The sequence below is a fragment of the Bos mutus genome, chromosome 12 (genome assembly GCF_027580195.1).
Source record: "Bos mutus isolate GX-2022 chromosome 12, NWIPB_WYAK_1.1, whole genome shotgun sequence".
Lineage (NCBI taxonomy): Eukaryota > Metazoa > Chordata > Mammalia > Artiodactyla > Bovidae > Bos > Bos mutus.
In genome coordinates, this window is record NC_091628.1 from 11,968,945 (window position 1) to 11,989,082 (window position 20,138).

General features: G+C 39.7%; 1 protein-coding gene across 1 annotated transcript in view; it reads right to left on the reverse strand.

The window, feature by feature from the left end:
- The window catches only part of VWA8 (von Willebrand factor A domain containing 8), a 384,198-nt gene that overhangs the window by 330,710 nt on the left and 33,350 nt on the right, over positions 1–20,138 (reverse strand). Inside the window, exons 3-4 of the mRNA XM_070380245.1 lie at positions 11,767–11,897; positions 8,315–8,425 (exon numbers count right to left, since the gene is read on the reverse strand). Coding sequence (XP_070236346.1) covers positions 8,315–8,425; positions 11,767–11,897 — 242 coding nt within the window. The remainder of the gene's footprint in view (positions 1–8,314; positions 8,426–11,766; positions 11,898–20,138) is intronic.

The following is a 20,138-nucleotide window of genomic DNA, read 5'->3' on the forward strand; positions in this document are numbered from 1 at the left end:
CCTCTAACACACAGCAAACCGGAAAAAAAAAAAAAATTATGGGGCTTCCCTGGTGGTCCAGTGGTTAAAAATCCATCTTGCCATGCAAGAGACGCCGGTTTGATCCCTGGTCTGGGAAGATCCCACATGCCACAGAGCAACAGAGCCCATGCGCCACAACTACTGAAGCCTGTGCGCCCCAACAAAAGAAGCGACCATAACGAGAAGACCATGTAATTGCAACCAAGAGCAGCCCGTGCTCTCTGAAACTAGAGAAATTGTGCATGCAGCAATGAAAACCCAGCCAAAATAAAAAAATAAATAAACCTTTAAAAAATTTCATGTTACTTTCTTTAAAAAAAAAAAAAACCAATTAGCTGTTATTATTACAAATACTATCATCCTGTAGTAGTTGTTGTCATTGTCATTATCGACATCAGCAGCAGCAGCATCTTCATGATCATCACTGCATTTTTAAGAGAAGTAGCATATGAGAGAAAGAAGCTAAACTTAAGAACTGGACAAATCCTGGTTCAAATTCTACCACTGCTTTGTATATCATACAACTGGTATGACTCTTACTTCACCTATAAGGTGTGGAAGACAACTCCATCCTAAGGATGTTTTGAGGATTAAATGCAGTCATATAAAAAGTGCCTAACACAACAGCAGGCTCCTCAATGAAAGTTATTTTTATCTCCCTTGATTCTTCTTCAGTTCAGTTCAGTTCAGTCGCTCAGTCATGTCCGACTCCTTGCAACCCCATGAATCGCAGCACGACAGGCCTCCCTGTCCATCACCAACTCCCGGAGTTCACTCAGACTCACGTCCATCGAGTCAGTGATGCCATCCAGCCATCTAATCCTCTGTCGTCCCCTTCTCCTCCTGCCCACAATCCCTCCCCAGCATCAGAGTCTTTTCCAATGAGTCAACTCTTCGCATGAGATGGCCAAAGTACTGGAGTTCCAGCTTTATCATCATTCCTTCCAAAGAAATCCCAGGGCTGATCTTCTTCAGAATGGACTGGTTGGATCTCCTTGCAGTCCAAGGGACTCTCGAGAGTCTTCTCCAACACCACAGTTCAAAAGCATCAATTCTTCAGTGCTCAGCTTTCTTCCCAGTCCAACTCTCACATCCATACATGACCACTGGAAAAACCATAGCCTTGACAAGATGGACCATTGTTGGCAAAGTAATATCTCTGCTTTTCAATATGCTGTCTAGGTTGGTCATAACTTTCCTTCCAAGGAGTAAGCGTCTTTTAATTTCATGGCTGCAGTCACCGTCTGCAGTGATTTTGGAGCCCCCAAAAATAAAGTCTGACACTGTTTCCACTGTTTCTCTATTTCCCATGAAGTGATGGGACCAGATGCCATGATCTTGGTTTTCTGAATGTTGAGTTTTAAGTCAACTTTTTCACTTTCCTCTTTCACTTTCATCAAGAGGCTTTTTAGTTCCTCTTCACTTTCTGCCATAAGGGTGATCTCATCTACATACACACACAGAAGTCGCTCAGTCGTGTCCGACTCTTTGCGACCCCATGGATTGTAGCCCACCAGGCTCCTCGGTCCATGGGATTTTCCAGGCATGAATACTGGAGTGGGTTGCCGTTTCCTTCTCCAATCATCTGCATATCTGAGGTTATTGATATTTCTCCCAGCAATCTTGATTCCAGCTTGTGCTTCTTCCAGCCCAGCGTTTCTCATGATGTACTCTGCATATAAGTTAAATAAGCAGGGTGACAATATACAGCCTTGACGTACTCCTTTCCTTAAATCTGTCCAACAGTTAACATACACATAGATAAGAGTTGGCCTGAGCAAGATGGCAAAATGATAAGAGGCCAAGGCCTGAGTTCTGACTAATACAGAGGTCAGAGTAAACACAGACCTTCTTCTCCAACTGTACAAGTGACAATTAGGACATACGGACAGAGAAGCCTGGTGGGCTACAGTCCATGAGGTTGCAAAGAGTCACACATGACTGAGCATGAGATGACACAAGAACAAGACATCTGCAAAGCATTTAGAGCAGGTACCAGAATTCAATCATTCTCAAAAAGCAAGCCACTGTTTCCCCCTATTTGCTAAAATAAGTAAAAGGTAATTATACAAGATAAAAATCTCATTTTTTGATCAATAGCAGTGTTATTCAATATATTACTAGTTACTTTTGGTGACCTGTAATATTTAAGCAGTGTATTAAAGGAGTTAATCCTTACTTTTTCTACTATTAAAAGAGAATCAAGAATTATTCGAAACAGAGGCTGCTGCTGTTAAGTCACTTCAGTCGTGTCCGACTCTGTGCGACCCCATAGACAGCAGCCCACCAGGCTCCCCCGTCCCTGGGATTCTCCAGGCAAGAACACTGGAGTGGGTTGCCATTTCCTTCTCCAATGCATGAAAGTGAAAAGTGAAAGTGAAGTCTCTCAGTCATGTCTGACTCTTCACAACCCCATGGACTGCAGCCTACCAGGCTCCTCCATCCATGGGATTTTCCAGGCAAGAGTACTGGAGTGGGGTGCCATTGCCTTCTCTCTCAAAACAAAGGAGAATACATTAAAATATTATGTAATTGTTTAAAGTGCATTTCATATGTAACATTAAATATGTATATTGTATATTAAGGAACTTGACATTATCGTGTCAAAGTAACAAGATTCTAATATGATGAGTTGATGGTTTAGAAAAAGGTAAAAAAAATCATTTGAAGTTCCCCATCCTGGCTTTCTACTCCCCCAGTTATGGCTATATAGAGTGTCTCCCATCAGCCAGACATAAAAACCTAATCACAAGTTATTCATAATATTTGAGAAATGCAAGCAATGTATAATGACTTAAAAGTCTTCCTCTCTAGCTCTTTGGAGTCACAGGACAATAAGCAGAATTCATGATAAGAATGTCAAGTAAAGTAAGAAAAAAAAAGGAGAGTAATAGGTTTTTGAAGGGTGAGAATATCAAAAATATCAGCTTTTTTGGGTTATTTTATCTTCTAAGACAAATGACAATTAATGTGGTAGTAAAAAATCTTAAACTCTTTATTTCTCCATAAGTGTTATAATATCAGCCATACAAATTTTCATATTTCTGTTCTTTAGCTTAATTTTGTTTTCAAAAAGTTCCTATAATCCATTCAGCAAAGCATTTGCGTTAAAAATATTTGTTACCTTCACATTGACAAGTGAGTATGTTATAGTATTTACATAAACAAACATGGTGTAAACATCAACATTTTCTTGGCAGATCGTAACTTATTTCATCAGTATCTCTCTCCTTTTCCATATCCACTCACTTTATTGACATCGTACAGAAGCAATAACCAATAAAAATAAAAATGATTTAACCTAGTTAGTACTTCTTAAAACAAATCAACGTCTATTGATTTGGCAAAGTACATACATGGAAATACTCAATACTGACAAGAATGCATGAGACAATTAGTGCATACGGATGACAGCATGAGTTGGGACACATGCTGAAAGCAATTTTGTGACATATGTATATCAAGACTCTTGAAAACGCCTAGACCCTTTAATTATACTTCCAGCATTCAAGTTTTAAAAAATCATCCCAGATAATAAGATCTAAGTGGAGAGATATTCACCTAGAGTTATTTATAACAGTGAAATTATAACAGTTATATAATAATTATATAATTATAACAGTGAAATTTATAACAGTGAAAACTTAGACAAAACCTGAATGATCAACAATATGGAAATGTAGATAAAATGGGAATGTTAAATAAATAATGTCACATCTATTTGATGAAATACTGTACAGACACTAAAAGTTATATTTTTGTCACAGGAAAATGCTCCTGAAAAAAATCAAGTTTTAAGAAAAGCAACCTGTAAAACTTTATATGCATGGTATACCACCTTTGTGAAAATTACTATACGTGATTAAATAGATATGAACATAGGCATGATGGGCTTCCAGGTGTTACCAGTGTAAAGAATCTGCCTGGCAGTAAAGGAGACGTGGGTTCGATCCTGGGTCAGGAAGACTACTGGAAAAGGAAATGGCAACCCACTCCAGTATTCTTGCCTGGGAAATCCCATGGACTGTGGAGCATGGCAGGGTACACACAGTCCATGGGGTCGCAAAGAGTCAGACACAACTTGGCGAGTAAACCACCACAACTGTTTTTAGGTGCCAGAGATAAGCAAAATAGTTACATTCTAGTGGAGAAGACAGACAATGAACATGAAAACAAGGAAATTAATTAGGCAAATTCAGAGAGCGATAGGTGCTCTGAAGGTTACCTTATGTATATCACAACAGGGTTCATGCGGAAAGGGTTTAAGTGTGATGAGTGATTATAGAGTGTTCTGAGAGTTTATCATCAGAATGATGCTGCTGCTGCTAAGTCGCTTCAGTCATGTCTGACTCTGTGTGACCCCACAGACAGCAGCCCACCAGGCTCCCCCGTCCCTGGGATTCTCCAGGCAAGAACACTGGAGTAGGATGCCAGTTTCCTTCTCCAATGCATGAAAGTGAAAAGTGAAAGTGAAGTCACTGAGTCGTCTCCGACCCTCAGCGACCCCACGGACTGCAGCCTTCCAGGCTCCTCCATCCATGGGATTTTCCAGGCAAGAGTACTGGAGTGGGGTGCCATTGCCTTCTCTGTCAGAATGATGAGGCGGCAGGAATATACAGATCAGGGAGAAGGTCATTCCAAGCAGAGGAAATAACAAGTACAAAGGTTCTGGGGCTGGAAAGAACTTGGTCTATTTTTAAGAGGACAAGGTCACTGTGGCTGGACTCTTGCAAGCAAGGGAAAGAAGAAAGGAGAAGAGGTTGACAAGGTTGGGTCCTGTAGAGTGTGGTGGCCATGTTCACGGGTCTGGATTTTATTCCGGGTGTGACAGGACCAAACTGCTTTAAGCAAGGAACTGATAGGATCTGGTTATGAACAAACAATAAGGAATATTAACTGCCAGGAAGTGAGAGAGAAGAAAAAATATGAAACTCAGATAAAATCACAATAGACAGTCTGAAGCAACTTAGAGAAAGGACTAATGTCCTTATATCTTCATCACAAACTCTGAAGGTGCCAATGTAGTACAGCATCGTAAACAGCTGATGCTTATCATAATCAGTTGGATTAATAAAAAAGAAAAAACATGAAAGTATAGAGTACTACCATACATATATATAACATTTTAAATATTTTATAAGTGGTAAATAGATATAAATTGAAAATTTGCTTTCTAGAATGGTAGGGAGAATACAATGTCAGAGTTTCATCTGAACAATTTATAGTATGCTTCAAGAAATAAATCTTTAGCTAACCAATAAATTTGGTTACCTAAAGCAACTCAATTTCTGAGATTTCTGTATAGCCAGTTTTAAACTGTCTTTAAAATAATAAGCATACAAAAACATCCTTTTCTGTTCCTTATTATCTGCATTGCAACAATCATCCAAATACAAAATTCACTCAAAAATGTTTTTAAATCCACACTCTATCAAACAAAGTCAGTTCTCTTCTTGTCATTTAAATATGACAGAGAAGAAGCAAGCCTGTTTTTTTTTTTTCCACTTATAATCAGAAATAAACTGAGTCTTTGGAATTACATAAATAAAGTGGATTTCTTTAAATATACTCATGTGCTTCATCCACAAAGGATTACGTTTTTAATGGCTGGAAATCTAAAATACTCAGATTCCCCCACCACATGATGCTAAGTTTGATTGTTTAAGATAATGACTGACAAATCACTTCACTTTAAGTACAGCTTTCTTTCTGTCTTTCTTTCTGTAACTAGGTGGTGATCTACGTGACAATGTGAATATTTTGGTCTCCAAAAATTCTTTCACTCAGTGCTCCTTACAATTCCACTCTTTTACTTATAAAGTAATAGTGTGTACTCCTGGGAAAGCTTCAAATTTAAAGAACTATGAAGCTTATTCCTTGCCCTACCCCAGATGCCTGATCACACCTCCACAGAGGTAAGCTCTGTTAACTGATTCTTGTGTTTCCTTCTGGAAATTTTCAATGTGTAAACAAACATTTATGTATTTATGTATTTTTTCTTGTTTTTTAAATCACAGTATATTTATTATATATACTGTCCTGCAACTTCATTTTTTTTTCAGTTAATATATTCTGGTCTTCTATCAACTCATAAATATTCATCTCACTTTTTTTTTTTTACTGGTGACAGATAATTCTAGCTACCATGATTTATTTAATTAGTCTCTTAAACATACATCATTATAGTTTTCACAAAGTTTCATGTGATTTATCAAACAATGCTACAATAAACAGCCTAGTATATATGTTACGTAACTTATATGCAGAGTACATCATGAGAAACGCTGGGCTGGAGGAAGCACAAGCTGGAATCAAGATTGCCGGGAGAAATATCAATAACCTCAGATATGCAGATGACACCACCCTTATAGCAGAAAGTGAAGAACTAAAGATCCTCTTGATGAAAGTAAAAGAAGAGAGTGAAAAAGTTGGCTTAAAGCTGAACATTCAGAAAACTAAGATCATGACATCTGATCCCATCACTTCATGGCAAATAGATGGGGAAACAATGGAAACCACAGCTGACTTTATTTTTCTGGGCTCCAGAATCACTGCAGATGGTGATTACAGCCATGAAATTAAAAGACCCTTGCTCCTTGGAAGGAAAGGTATGCCCAACCTAGACAGCATATTAAAAAGCAGAGACATTACTTTGCCAACAAAGGTCTGTCTAGTCAAGGCTATGGTTTTTCCAGTAGTCATGTATGGATGTGAGAGTTGGACTGGGAAGAAAGCTGAGCACTGAAGAACTGATGCTTTTGAACTGTGGTGCTGGAGAAGACTCTTGAGAGTCCCTTGGACTGCAAGAAGATCCAACCAGTCCATCCTAAAGGAGATCAGTCCTGGGTGTTCAATGGAGGGACTGATGTTCAAGCTGAAACTCCAGTATTTTGGCCACCTGATGCAGAGAGCTGACTCACTGGAAAAGATCCTGATGCTGCGAAAGATTGAGGGCAGGAGGAGAAGGGAACGACAGAGGATGAGATGGTTGGATGGCATAACTGACTCGATGGATGTGAGTCTCAGTGAACTCTGGGAGTTGGTGATGGACAGGGAGGCCTGGCGTGCTGCGGTTCATGGGGTCACAAAGAATCGGACATGACTGAGTGACTGAACTGAACTGAAACTAAACTGATATATGTTTTCATGCTTTGTGTGAATAACATTGGAAATAAAAATTGCTAGAAATATTACTGCTGGATGCAAACGTGTTTAACTTTTCCCTTTCGATAGATAGTCACCAAATCTCTCTTCATAATCGCATCAATCCACGGCCCCATTGACAGCAACGCTGACCCCTCATCCCTTCTTCCTCATCAGCAATGAACATCAGCAAATGCTGAGAGCTGGAGGAAAAAAGCAGCTCACTACTGCTTTAATGTGCACGTTTATAAACAAGAAGTTCAAGCACGTTGTCATGAATTTATTGAATGTCTGAATCTTTTCTCTACAAAATGCTTGAAGTCTGACCTTTTTTCTCAGACATTCCTAACAAAGAACAATGTTCAATATTTTAAGTAAAATATTTGAAGAAATGTACAAGCTAAAGCTTGTAGGGATTTCCAGGGGCTCAGTGGTAAAGAGTCTGTTCAGTGGTTAAGAATCTGCCTGCCGGTGTAGCAGACACAGGAGACATGGGTTTGATCCCTGGATCATGAAGATCCCTGGGAGAGGGAAATGGCAACCCACTTCAATTCTTGCCTGGAAAATTTTATGGACAGATGAGCCTGGCCAGCTTCAGTCCATGGGGTCGCAAGGAGTCTAACATGACTGAGTATGCATGCACCCACAAGCTTCAATATAATATTCAAAAAACATTATTTTAATTGATAACCTGCATCTAAGAACTCTCTTCAAAAAGCTGTAGTTCCTGGAATTATGAATCTAATTTTACTATGCTTAATATACCTGTATGTACTTCACCTTTAGATTGAGAATATTTTAGTAAATGTGCTAGAGAATTTGCTATATTGAAATCTCAATTCGTTTTTTTTTTAAACTCAAATTTTTATAGGCAGTTAATAGGAAGCAACTGGAAATTAAGAAATCAGCATACGAATCTTTAGTTAACATTTTAGAACCACTTATTTCAACTATGGTTTCTTATTTCGTAGTAAACTAACAAGGCATTTCCAAGAAGAGGGAAACCAAAAACCTAAATTAAACCTGTCTAGAGAGGGCATGGTACATCTGTCTTTCGCTAGTACATGAGCTACTCTTTTTCTACTTTAAAAATCAATTTCTTAAAGACCGGGAGTGAAAAGTCACATATTGGAGTGTGATAAGCACTTGCCTGATCGATGTAAAAAGCCGTGCCCGCCCGGATCTCTCGCCGCTGTTTGAGGTCGGTTTCGGTGGTGTCTCTTGACAAGGCAATGTATTCAACCTCCTTTTTGGTCAGCTCCTGAAGAGAGTGAAATGGTCCCAAGATAAAATCAAGTTCCCAACATATGCTTTGGAGGCAGGTATTCTGACAATGTCACTCTACAGAAGAGCATTTTATTAATAAACATAATTCTAGGTGAAAGCCTTGTGAGCCTCAGCTTTAAGAAAAAATGTAATAAACTGAACATTAATCAAAACATGTATCTCTTCTCAGAACTTTTACTGTACTCAGTAATCTATAGCTTATTACTGGCTACTTAGGCAATAATAATCAAAATGTGATCTTACAAATCTTAGTATCTCCTGTAAAGTTCTTTTCAAATATCAAGAGTAATAATTTGGCTATTACTTGATTTTCACATAAACGACAGCTATCTCTGTAAATAATGTTCATCTTTTTTTTAAGGGTGCTTTAAATTAATTTACTCTATAAACCAATGATTACCTACCATGTATATGTTAAGCATTTAACAAGTGTGAAAATAAGGTAAATATCAATAACTGGTTCAACAAAAAAGAGTCAATATAGAACTAATTAGGAAGGGAAAAGGAGAGGAAAGTTGAAAAGGCAGAAGGGGGAATGGAGGTTATTATTTTACACAGAAAAAAAAACCATTTGGTTTGAAGAAGAAACCACCCAGAATCCACTTCTCTTAAAATAATTAATCTATCCCTAAATTCCTTTTTCCTTATATGTAACAACAAGGTATAAACAGTTGTTAACATTATCCTTGGTTTTACAATGTTGAATTAAAAACAATGACATTCTCCAATCCAATAAGGTATGTAATATGTTTTTATTAAACAGGAAGAACAAATTAATTTACTGGAGGAGTACAAAGAAAAAAGTTGAATGAGTATGCCATTAATGGTGAAAGGGGATTTTTTTTTTTAATTAACCTTATCTCCAAGTGATGTTGATAAAAATACATTATCATCATCATTAGTCTTTTAAAATGTGCCTGTTCCCGTGCACCCATAAGTTTTAGAAAATGTGGAAAGAAGGGGAAAGTTTTAAAATGAGAAAATGTACACCAAAGTAGTAAAGATGTGCTGATACCAAAGGATGTTTCTCTAAATGAACCGCCTGTGAGAGCACAATTCTTGAATCAAGTAGCAGGTTCTCCTTCTGGCTCCTGGAGCACCTCGCAGCGCCTTCCTGTCCTGTTTCACTGACGACTGCCTGTGATCTCCCTCGCTGGAAATCCCTGACATTCACAGTGGTTGACCAAATGCCGTATGCCTCTTACTATAAACTGTATCACAGTAGCACCCTGAACTGTCACACCAAGGTTGCTCTCCTCAGTCCTGACAGTTTCCTGGGACTTTTCGTCAGCCAAGACGAGACCAAGGTCTCCTCGGCTGTTGCTCCACGGAAGCAGCACTGACAAGCTCACAAATAGCACCTGGAGCAGCAGACTGGGACGGCGGCAGAGGTCTGCTGACTTATTTTAAACTGTCTACAAAACTCCTACTCTATGAGTGAAATATGAAATAAACACAAGTATTCAGTTATTTCTGCTTAATTTCTCATTGATTCAACAGGCTTGCCCCGAAATTTCTGCCTTTAGAGATGTCATCTACACTGGCTATTGAACCAATCCATTGTTCCGTATCTGGTTTCAACTGTTGCTTCTTGCCCTGCATCCAGGTTTTGCAGGAGGCAGGTAAGGTGATATGGTATTCCCATCTCTCCAAGACTTTTCCAGTTTTTTGTGATCCACACAGTCAAAGGCTTTAGAAAAGACATGATGCTGGGAAAAAACTGAAGGCAGGAGGAGAAGGGGACAACAGAGGAGGAGATGGTTGGACGGCATCGCTGACTCGATGGACAAGAGTTTGAGCGGCTCCAGGAGATGGTGAAGGACAAGGAGGCCTGGCATGCTGCAGTCCATGGCGTTGCAGAGTTGGACACAACTGAGCGACTGAACACCACCACCACTCTGGCTGTTACTACACATAGGGTCTTTAAATTTACTGGCAATAGTACCCACTGCAGTTTGCAAGGCAGCTTAGGCTAGTAAGTTTTCTTACATGTATTTCCAAATCCTAAAGCTGCCTCAGCTCTGGCAATTGAAAGTTTGGTGGTGGTTGTTTTTTTAAGATACAAGGATTATACTTATAAACTTGAATTGCATTTTTTAGCCAACAGGATTCCTATACTCTCTTAGCCTGGCTACTCCACATTTCTAACAAGCTTCAAAGACTTGTCAGAAACAAAATCAAAGTGAGATATTGTTGCCTTTGAAATGAGCCAGGTAGAGTGCACAATTTAAAACTGAAGAGGTTCTAGACCTGGGAATCTTGGTGGCTGACTCTGCATTCTTAGACAAGACAAATACACTTTTGTATTGTTTATTAATAAAGTGAGGATAATAATACAATGGCACACTATACCTCACAGATTGATTCTAGGGAACAAATAAGGGATATGAAATTTATGAACTAAACAGAGTTAGGTTCTATTCATGGAATTTTCATCATTACAGCCCTACATAATTTTGAAAGTACCAAGATAAACTCACCACTAAAATAAGAGAGTACATGAAGTATATTTCAATAAATTAGAAATAGATGATTTAATATCAAATAACAAAAGGAAGCTTTAAGTAAGGTTTTTCTCTTCATCCTAAAAATTATCTTTGGAACAGACCAACTTCAACTGAGAGGGTTCCTCTTTCAATCATTACAGCAATGCCTATTAATACTGACAAAGTAGTAGGAAAAAGTCCTGCAATTTTTTTTTCGGTTGAGATTTGAATATTTGAATATTTCAACTCAACTTAGAGAACTGCAAACATTTCAGAGGATATAGTATCAGAAAGGAAAAGCAATATGAGATCTGAAGTCTAGCTCCATCATTGACTTTCTGGATAAAGCCTGAGTGAGTTATCTAATCTCTGTGAACTTGTTTTCTCATCTATTTAAAGAAAAAAAAAGAGTGCACATAATACATAAGAGAGCTTCTGTAATCCTTAGGCTCCCTTTAGAGACCATATAACATCAAAAGTCAGAAGATGACTTTTCAAAATGTGGACTAAAGATAAAAGAATGTTTCTTGAGAAAAACAAAACTACACTTTGTTTTCTAATCTCAGAGTTGCTGATCCTGTTTGCAACTACTCATTGCTTGAATTTAGATGGATCTCTTTTCTACTAGAAGTGGAGGGTTTTCTACTTGGAGCAAACATTTGCTAAAGTTATGAAAGGCAAACGTACATTGACTTCCCGAATAATTTATTCCAAATGCTTTATAAACAATAAGGGCTAAACCTGAAACTTCTGTAAATTCTTAATTTATCTCACAAAACAGTTTATCAAAGTTAAGACCCTCAGGAATCCACAAGAATTCATTGCTTACCAGGTACTGCATAGCAATAGAGCGTCGAAGAGGCCCAGGAGGTCCTATTAGAAAGACGTCTTGCCCCAAAAGATCCTTCTGCATTATCCATCTTAGATGTTGAATTACTGATTGAGCCAGAGAGTCTGAGACTTTAAAGTGGAAAAAAAGGTAAAATGAAATGCAAATAAGACTACTACATAGAACATAAACCTCTAAGCAACCAATGCAGACAGTATATTAAGTTAAAAATGTATATACAATGTACATGTGTATGTATATATATATGCACATCTATACACATATACATACACGCATATATGCATACACACATATATACATTCATACCTACATCTGCTGAATTTTCACACTGTTTTACAAAAAAAACATTATTATCTAAAATAATAGGGTTTATTACATCACAAAGAGTCACATAATCCCACACTTAAAAGCTAATAAGAAATGGGAATTCCCTGGGGGGTCCAGTGGTTAAGGCTTCGGCTTTCACTGCCATGGACCTGGCTCAGACCACTAGTCGGGAAAATAAGATCCCACAAAGCCACGCAGTAAGGCCAAAAAAATAAGCTTATAAGAATGCTTGTGTTACTAAAGGAACAAAAGTGTTTTTAAGGGTGATATGAACAACTGCTACCATTACTTTGTCACAATGTTACAGCCCAACTCTTTTGTCCTGAAAGGGGATAGGACCAAAGCATCTCAGACAATTCATGAGTATCATAACCTTGAAAAAAACTTTAAACTATGACTTACGTTGGCACTGGATTATGAGATCTCTCAAACTTCACAGTTAGGATGTCTGATGGTAGATTTAAATGACTCCTTTAAAGTTTACATCTATTCAACACCAACTCTTCTGGGAATAGAAGACTCTTCTGTATATTATCATTCTAAGTCTGCTACATATATATATATATATATATTTATTTATTTATTTAATTTTTGGGGCACATGGCATCTGGAGATCTTAGTTCCCCAACCAGGGACTCAACCTGTGCACCCTGCACTGGGAGTGCTGAATCTTAACCACTGGGCTGGTAGGGAAGGCCCTAGTAAAAAGTGAAAGTGTTAGTTACTCAGCCATGTCTGACTCTTTGCGACCCCATGGACTACAGCTCACCAGGCTCCTCTGTCTATAGGATTCTCCAGGCAAGAATACTGGTGTGGGTTGCCATTCCCTTCTCTAGCGAATCTTCCTGACCCAGGAATCGACCCCAGATCTCCTGCATTGTAGGTGGATTCCTTACCTTCTGAGCTACAAAGGAAGTCCCTAAGTCTACTATTAAATCATCCATGAACACACTCATTTTTTGACTAAACATTTTTTAAATGTTTGTATTAATACAATTCATTTGTATTTACTCACTTAAATGTCACCCAGTGACTAAACATGTGTTCTACTAGGAATTCAAGAAAAACTCTCCCCTTTACACATCAAGATACGATATAGAATACTCATAGCAGTGTGGCTCAACATAAAACTGAAGATAGGAGATGGATAAAAAGCACACAGTGGAACATTATATGACCAAAAAAATAACAGAATGAACCCCCATTACTTCAAACAACATGTTTAACTCTTAAAAGAGAAAAAAACTGTCACAAACTAAATCATGCATTAATGATTAATATCACTATCTTGATGAGCGAATGCTAAATCACTTTAGTCATGTCCAACTGTTTGCGACCCGATGGACTGGAGCCCTTCAGGCTCCTCTTTTCATGGGATTCTCCAGGCAAGAATACTGGAGTGAGTTGCAATGTCCTCCTTCACGGGATCTTCCTGACCCAGGACTGAACCTGCTTTTTCTGCAGTTTGCACACTGCAGGCGGATTCTTTACCGCTGAGCCACCATGGAAGCCCCACTATCTTGGTAAAGCTCAAAAAACTAGTAAATTGAATTTTTTACAAACACATGCATATGTGATCAAAACAGTGCTTGATAAAGCAAAAAAGCCAGAGAATCATAAATTCAGAATATCTGGAAAGGAATCAGAGAGATTCTTGTGGATAACTTCAAAGATAATTATAATATTCTAGTTCTTAAATGAGATGTGGGTACAGTGTTTGTTTTACTATTACATTGCATTTTGTACATAAACACACAATACACACATGTATACACATATATATCAACACGTGTATGTGTGTATATGTATATGTGTAGTGTATGGGCTTCCCAGGTAGCACAGCAGTAAAGAATCCGCCTGCCAATGCAGGAGGCACAAGAGACGCAGGTTCAATCCCTGGGATGGGAAGATCCCCTGAGGAGGCAATGGCAACCCACCCCAGTATTCTTTGCCTAGGAAATTCCATGGACAGAGAAGCCTAGCGGGCTACAGTCCCTGGGGTCACAAAGAGTCAGACACAAATGAGCAATTCAGCACAGTCCAGCGTCTGTGTATGCATATAAAAAACATAGTCTTTTGTATGTGTTGAACATTCCTATACTCGTTAAACCTTGTTTAATCATCCAGGAAGGTCATGAAAGAATTCAAAAATCAAACTAAGAACATTTGCCTAGGACTAAAGCTGTGTTTCCCTCCACGCCCCCCACCAACAGCATAATCTTGCTTGGGTGATTGCCCCTACTCTCCCCCCAAAAGTTAATATTTAATCATTAGAAAAAAATTAAAATTAAATTTCTGATTTTCTTAATCATGGTGGGACGATTAAGGAAAGGTATTGGGCAGACTGCTTGGTGTATCACATACTGAGGCCACGCTAAAGCAATTTATAATTTCTACAAAGCAAGTGCTTCTAATGTGTGAAAATCAGGAGATTCGTCACCCAAGTGGACGTGCTTGGCTTCCCTCCTATCCTCTATGAAGCCACTACACCATGCATGGTGTAACATGCATGGGGGCAACACTTGGCTCCTGGAGGAAGACATGGGAACAATTCTTAACTACTGAAAAAATGCTAGTTCAGGTTTTCCGTACCATCTTACGGAAAAACCTGAACCAACTTTTTGGCCAACCCAATACCATAGCCTGTTACCCACTATGGGATGCTCTGCATTAACAGATATTATTACAATATACTTGTGTATTAAAATTTCACAGAACTGGGGAGAGACAATCGGGGGAAAATGTCCTTAAGTGTGCAATAATGAAAAACACATTGAAAAACACTGCCCTAAGACCTGTACCTTTGAGAATCTCAAGGAGCTCTGCGATGCTAGGAAGCAATTCACCTACATCTTATTCTTAGCTGTCAGATGGACACTATTGTTCTTTCCCACTATGGGCTTAAATCATTATAATATACGGTCTACTCTTTCTTATTCCAAGACAGGTCCATCTGCCTGCTCTGTAAGGATGAAACAAAATAAGAGCTAAGAAGCTCTCGTTTCTCAGTAAAACGACACAAAGTTCTCTATGCTGCGGATCTGCTACCCTTCCTTACTTTGGTGTTAAATATGTAATTAAAAACTTGAACACTTTGGGGTTTTTCTTTACATTTTTCCAAACCTCAGTTTACTCCGGCCTCGGGCCTTCTCCACACTGTTCTTATGGTTTTATGCTGCTTCTGTGTATTCACCTTTGGCAATGTGCCTGACCTTCCATTATCTGGACTTGTCTATTTAAAATATGAAATTTCCAAAGTTCTGTAAGGGAAAGCCAAGTTGGTCTCTTCAGCTTCCTCCCACCTTTTATATTTATAACTATTTATAACTATTCATAATGACAGAGTCTCAATATCGTTCCACTCTATTTTCAATGCCATGATCTTAGAACTCATATTTATTTTCAAGACTTTTTTTTTTAATCGAAGGCTTCATTTCCTAATCCAGTGTGAGGTTTCTCCCCCTGTAAGTTGTCAGTATCAACAAGTACTGAGGTTTAGGAATAATTTATCTTTTTCTTAGCAAACTGAAGAAGAATCAGTTATAACAACAGAGCAGTGTGTACACCAACGTATCTTCTTAAGTGGGAAGAGAAAGGCACAGAGATGAAGTTATTTAGAACCAGATCCTAGGAACTGTATAGAGCTTTGAGTAGGTTCAGGGCTTTCTGGTGGCTCAGATGGTAAAGAATCTGCCTGCAACGCAGGAGACGCAGATTCGATCCCTGGGTTGGGAAGATCCCCTGGAGAAGGAAATGGCAACCCACTCCAGTATTCTTGCCTGGAAAATTCCACGGACACAGAAGTCTGGCGGGCTAGAGTCCACGGGGCCACAAAGAGTCGAACATGACTGAGTGACTGACACTTTCCCTTTCATACTCTGAGTATGTTCATGGGAGTGTCTTCCACTCAGCATGATCCTTGTGTGTTGAGAAGAGTCACTGGCCAGAGGCATACCTGATAGTCCTCAGTCATCCCCTCCTTTGCCCTTAACACTCAAACTGGCTGTCAAGCAGCAGCAGTACTGCCCCATTTCCACGCGTCCCAGGGTATCTGGAAATGTCTGCCGTTTACACTTCAACTCTACAGAGGTTTCTTCATATGAATAAGCACCTTCTGAACCCTCTGGCTGGCCCTGTAGTCTGCTATACTGTCACAAAGACCTTTTCCCTTCTTTTGTCTTACTTTAGTTAAGAGCTGCTTGATGAGGGTGAAAGAGGAGAGTGAAAAAACTGGCTTGAAGCTCAACACTAAAAAAACTAGGATCATGGCATCCAGTTCCATCACTTCATGGCAAATAGAAGAGGAAGAAGTGTTAGCAGTGACAGATTTTCTTTTCTTGGGCTCCAAAATCACTGTGGATGGTGACTGCAGCCATGAAACTAAAAGATGCTTGCTCCTTGGAAGGAAAGCAATGACAAATCTAGACAGCATGTTAAAAAGTAGAGAATCACTTTGCCAACAAAGGACCATATAGTCAAAGTTATGATTTCTCCAGTAGTCATGTACAGATATCAGAGCTGGACCACAGAGAAGGCTACACACCAAGGAATTGATACTTCCAAATCATGGTGCTGGAGGAGACTCTTGAGAGACCCTTGAACAGCAAGGAGATCAAGCCAGTCAATCTTAAAGAAAATCAACCCTGAATATTCACTGGAAAGACTGATTCTGAAGCTACAGTACTTTGGCCACCTGATGCAAAGAGGCAACTCATTGGAAAAGAACGTGATGCTGAGAAAGATTGAGGGCAGGAGGAGAAGGGGACGACAGAGGATGAGATGGTTAGACAGCATCACCAACTCAATGGACATGAATTTGAGCAAATTCCAGGAGAGAGAAGGCCAGGGGAACCTGGCATGCTGCAGTCCATGGGGTTGCAAAGTGTCAGACACAACTTAGCGACTGAAAAACAACAACAATAATAGTGATAATGATAGCCATGATTTATTGCATTCCTGTCATGTGCTGGGGAAAAACATGACTGATTTCTCATACTCTCAGTTAGATCACACAACAACTCTACAAGACAGCAGACTGCCTCCACGTAAGGATAAGGACTAGGCCAAACTGTTAACGTCCAACCTGCTGCTTATAGTGCAATTTTGATCAGTTATTCAAATTCTCTGTGCTGTTTTTACATCTGTATAGTGGATATGAGAAGTGAACTTACTTATAAGATGGTTATGAGCATTAAATTAGGCACTTAAAGAGTGTCCAGTAGTAGCAGTACATGTATTTATTAAATATTCACTATTCTCATCTTACGAATAAGAAAAGTCAAAGCCCTTACAGTGGTACTATTTGTCTATAGTTGATAAATGCCTAAACCAAGATTTAGACCTAAACTGTTTGAGTCCAAACTTGTACTCCAGCCATTATGTCCCACCGCTCCTCCAAAATCTTTTTTTCTTTTAACTTTATTACTGGAATATAATGCTTTACAATGCCGCCTTAGTTTCTGCTGTACAGCAAAGTGAATCTGCTCTGTGTATACACTGTGCACACATATCTCCCCTCCCTCCGGAGCCTCCCTCCCAGCCCCGCATCCCAGCCCTCCAGGTGGTCACAGAGCACTGAGCTGGGCTCCCTGTGCTACGCAGCAGCTTCCCACTAGCTCTCTGTTTGACACAGGCTCTATCTTCAGGACCAAGATTTCCCCTCCAAGTATGAACCTCACCCAGGAGGTACAGCGGAAAAGAACCTGCCTGCCAATGAGGAGATGCAAGAGACTCAGTTTTAACCCCTGGGTCGGGAAGGTCCCCTGAAGGAAGAAGTGGCAACCCACTCCGGGGTTCTTACCTGGGAAACCCCCTAGACAGAGGAGCCTGGCGGGCTACAGCCCCTGGGGCCGCAAACAGTCAGACACAGCTAACACAAGCACATAATCACAGAAATGAACCTCACCAAGGTTCCACCAAAGTTAGTGGACTTGCTTTTATGGACACTAATTCTATTTCTTGGGTTTTGGTAATACCAATGATATCTCCTTTTATTAAAATTTCAAATTCATTTTGTTCTTAACATTTTGTTGTCAGAGAACTCACTTCTCAAAAAAAAACATTTTCACTTATTCATATTTTAGTATAGCATATTTTGTCAAAGAAAACATTTAATTTTTTAGGAAGTCACATTAAACTACTGAGAGAATGCATTAGGTAGTGCTGTGTGGTATCTGTGGTGTATTTTACATTAATGCTTGAAACTAGCTGTATTTTTAGGATGGCCTCAACAATACATGAGTCATACTTGAAAGTGTTCCAGAAATAGAAACAAGATATGAGATTGTACATTATGAACATCTGCAAAACAAACTGCCATCCATAACCTAACATAAACACCGCCCAGTACATGAGAGAAATTCCCGAACCCAGGGTTTCCAAGCACAGGACGCCTCCTTCCAAGAGTCCACAGAATGATAAACTGAAGTCAGAGTAATGCCAGAGAGCTTGATTCTATATTCGGTGATTTCTTTATCTATGTAAAATTAAAACGTCTGGTTCCTAACTTTCTCCCTTCAAGGCCTCAAATCTGCCATATATGTAAAGATTAAAATTATAATATCATATATGAAATGAGTCGCCAGTCCAGGTTCGATGCACGATACTGGATGCTTGGGGCTGGTGCACTGACGACCCAGAGGGATGGTATGGGGAGGGAGGGGGGAGGAGGGTTCAGGATGGGGAACATGTGTATACCTGTGGCGGATTCATGTTGATATATGGCAAAACCAGTACAATATTGTAAAGCTAAAAAAAAAAAAATTTCAGAAAATTATATCGGAGTTCAAATTCAGTTTTAATAAAACCCTTCACAAATGGTGATGGTTACTTAGTATCCCAAGGGTCAACACACTATAATGGAAAGAAGAAGCCTTTGAAGCCACACAGAGCTCCTGGGGATTTCTCAAGCTGTCCTTTCTCAGCGTCCCTGGATCTCCTGGGCCTACATTTCCTTATTGTCAAAAGGGGGGCAGTAACACTTCCTAAGCACAGTGATCATGAGGATTATGGGGAAAGCGCCTTGTCCAGCCCCTCAGCCAGGGAGAACCAGGTGTGAGAGGATATTAAAGGCCCGTTCTCACCTGCACGGTCCTCTACCTGGCGTGTGTCCTAGATAGCAGCCCGCATGGTATGGACTGGGGGTTCATGTATAAGCTTCTGCATTTACACTCAAACTTACCTTCTGAACATACAGAGCCCACGCTGACACCTAGCTGGTGCAGCTTGTGTGAGTTACTTTCCCAAAGCATTTCATATTGCTCAGGAAGAATCTGAACCCAGGCTTACCACACACCCCTACATGCATTCAGTTCAGTTCAGTTCAGTCGCTCAGTCGTGTCCGACTCTTTGCAACTCCATGAATTGCAGCACACCAGGCCTCCCTGTCCATCACCAACTCCCGGAGTTCACTCAAACTCATGTCCATCGAGTCGGTGATGCCATCCAGCCATCTCATCCTCTGTCGTTCCCTTCTCCTCCTGCCCCCAATCCCTCCCAGCATCAGTCTTTTCCAATGAGTCAACTCTTCACATGAGGTGGCCAAAGTACTGGAGTTTCAGCTTTAGCATCATGCCTTCCAAAGAACACCCAGGACTGATCTCCTTTAGAATGGACTGGTTGGATCTCCTTGCAGTCCAAGGGACTCTCAAGAGTCTTCTCCAACACCACAGTTCAAAAGCATCAATTCTTCAGTGCTCAGCTTTCTTCCCAGTCCAACTCTCACATCCATACATGACCCCTGGAAAACTCATAGCCTTGACTAGACGGACCTTTGTTGGTAAAGTAATGTCTCTGCTTTTGAATATGCTATCTAGGTTGGTCATAACTTTTCTTCCAAGGAGTAAGCATCTTTTAATTTCATGGCTGCAGTCACCATCTGCAGTGATTTTGGAGTCCAGAAAAATAAAGTCTGACATTGTTTCCACTGTTTCCCCATCTAATTGCCATGAAGTGATGGGACCAGATGCCATGATCTTAGTTTTCTGAATGTTGAGCTTTAGGCCAACTTTCTCACTCTCCTCTTT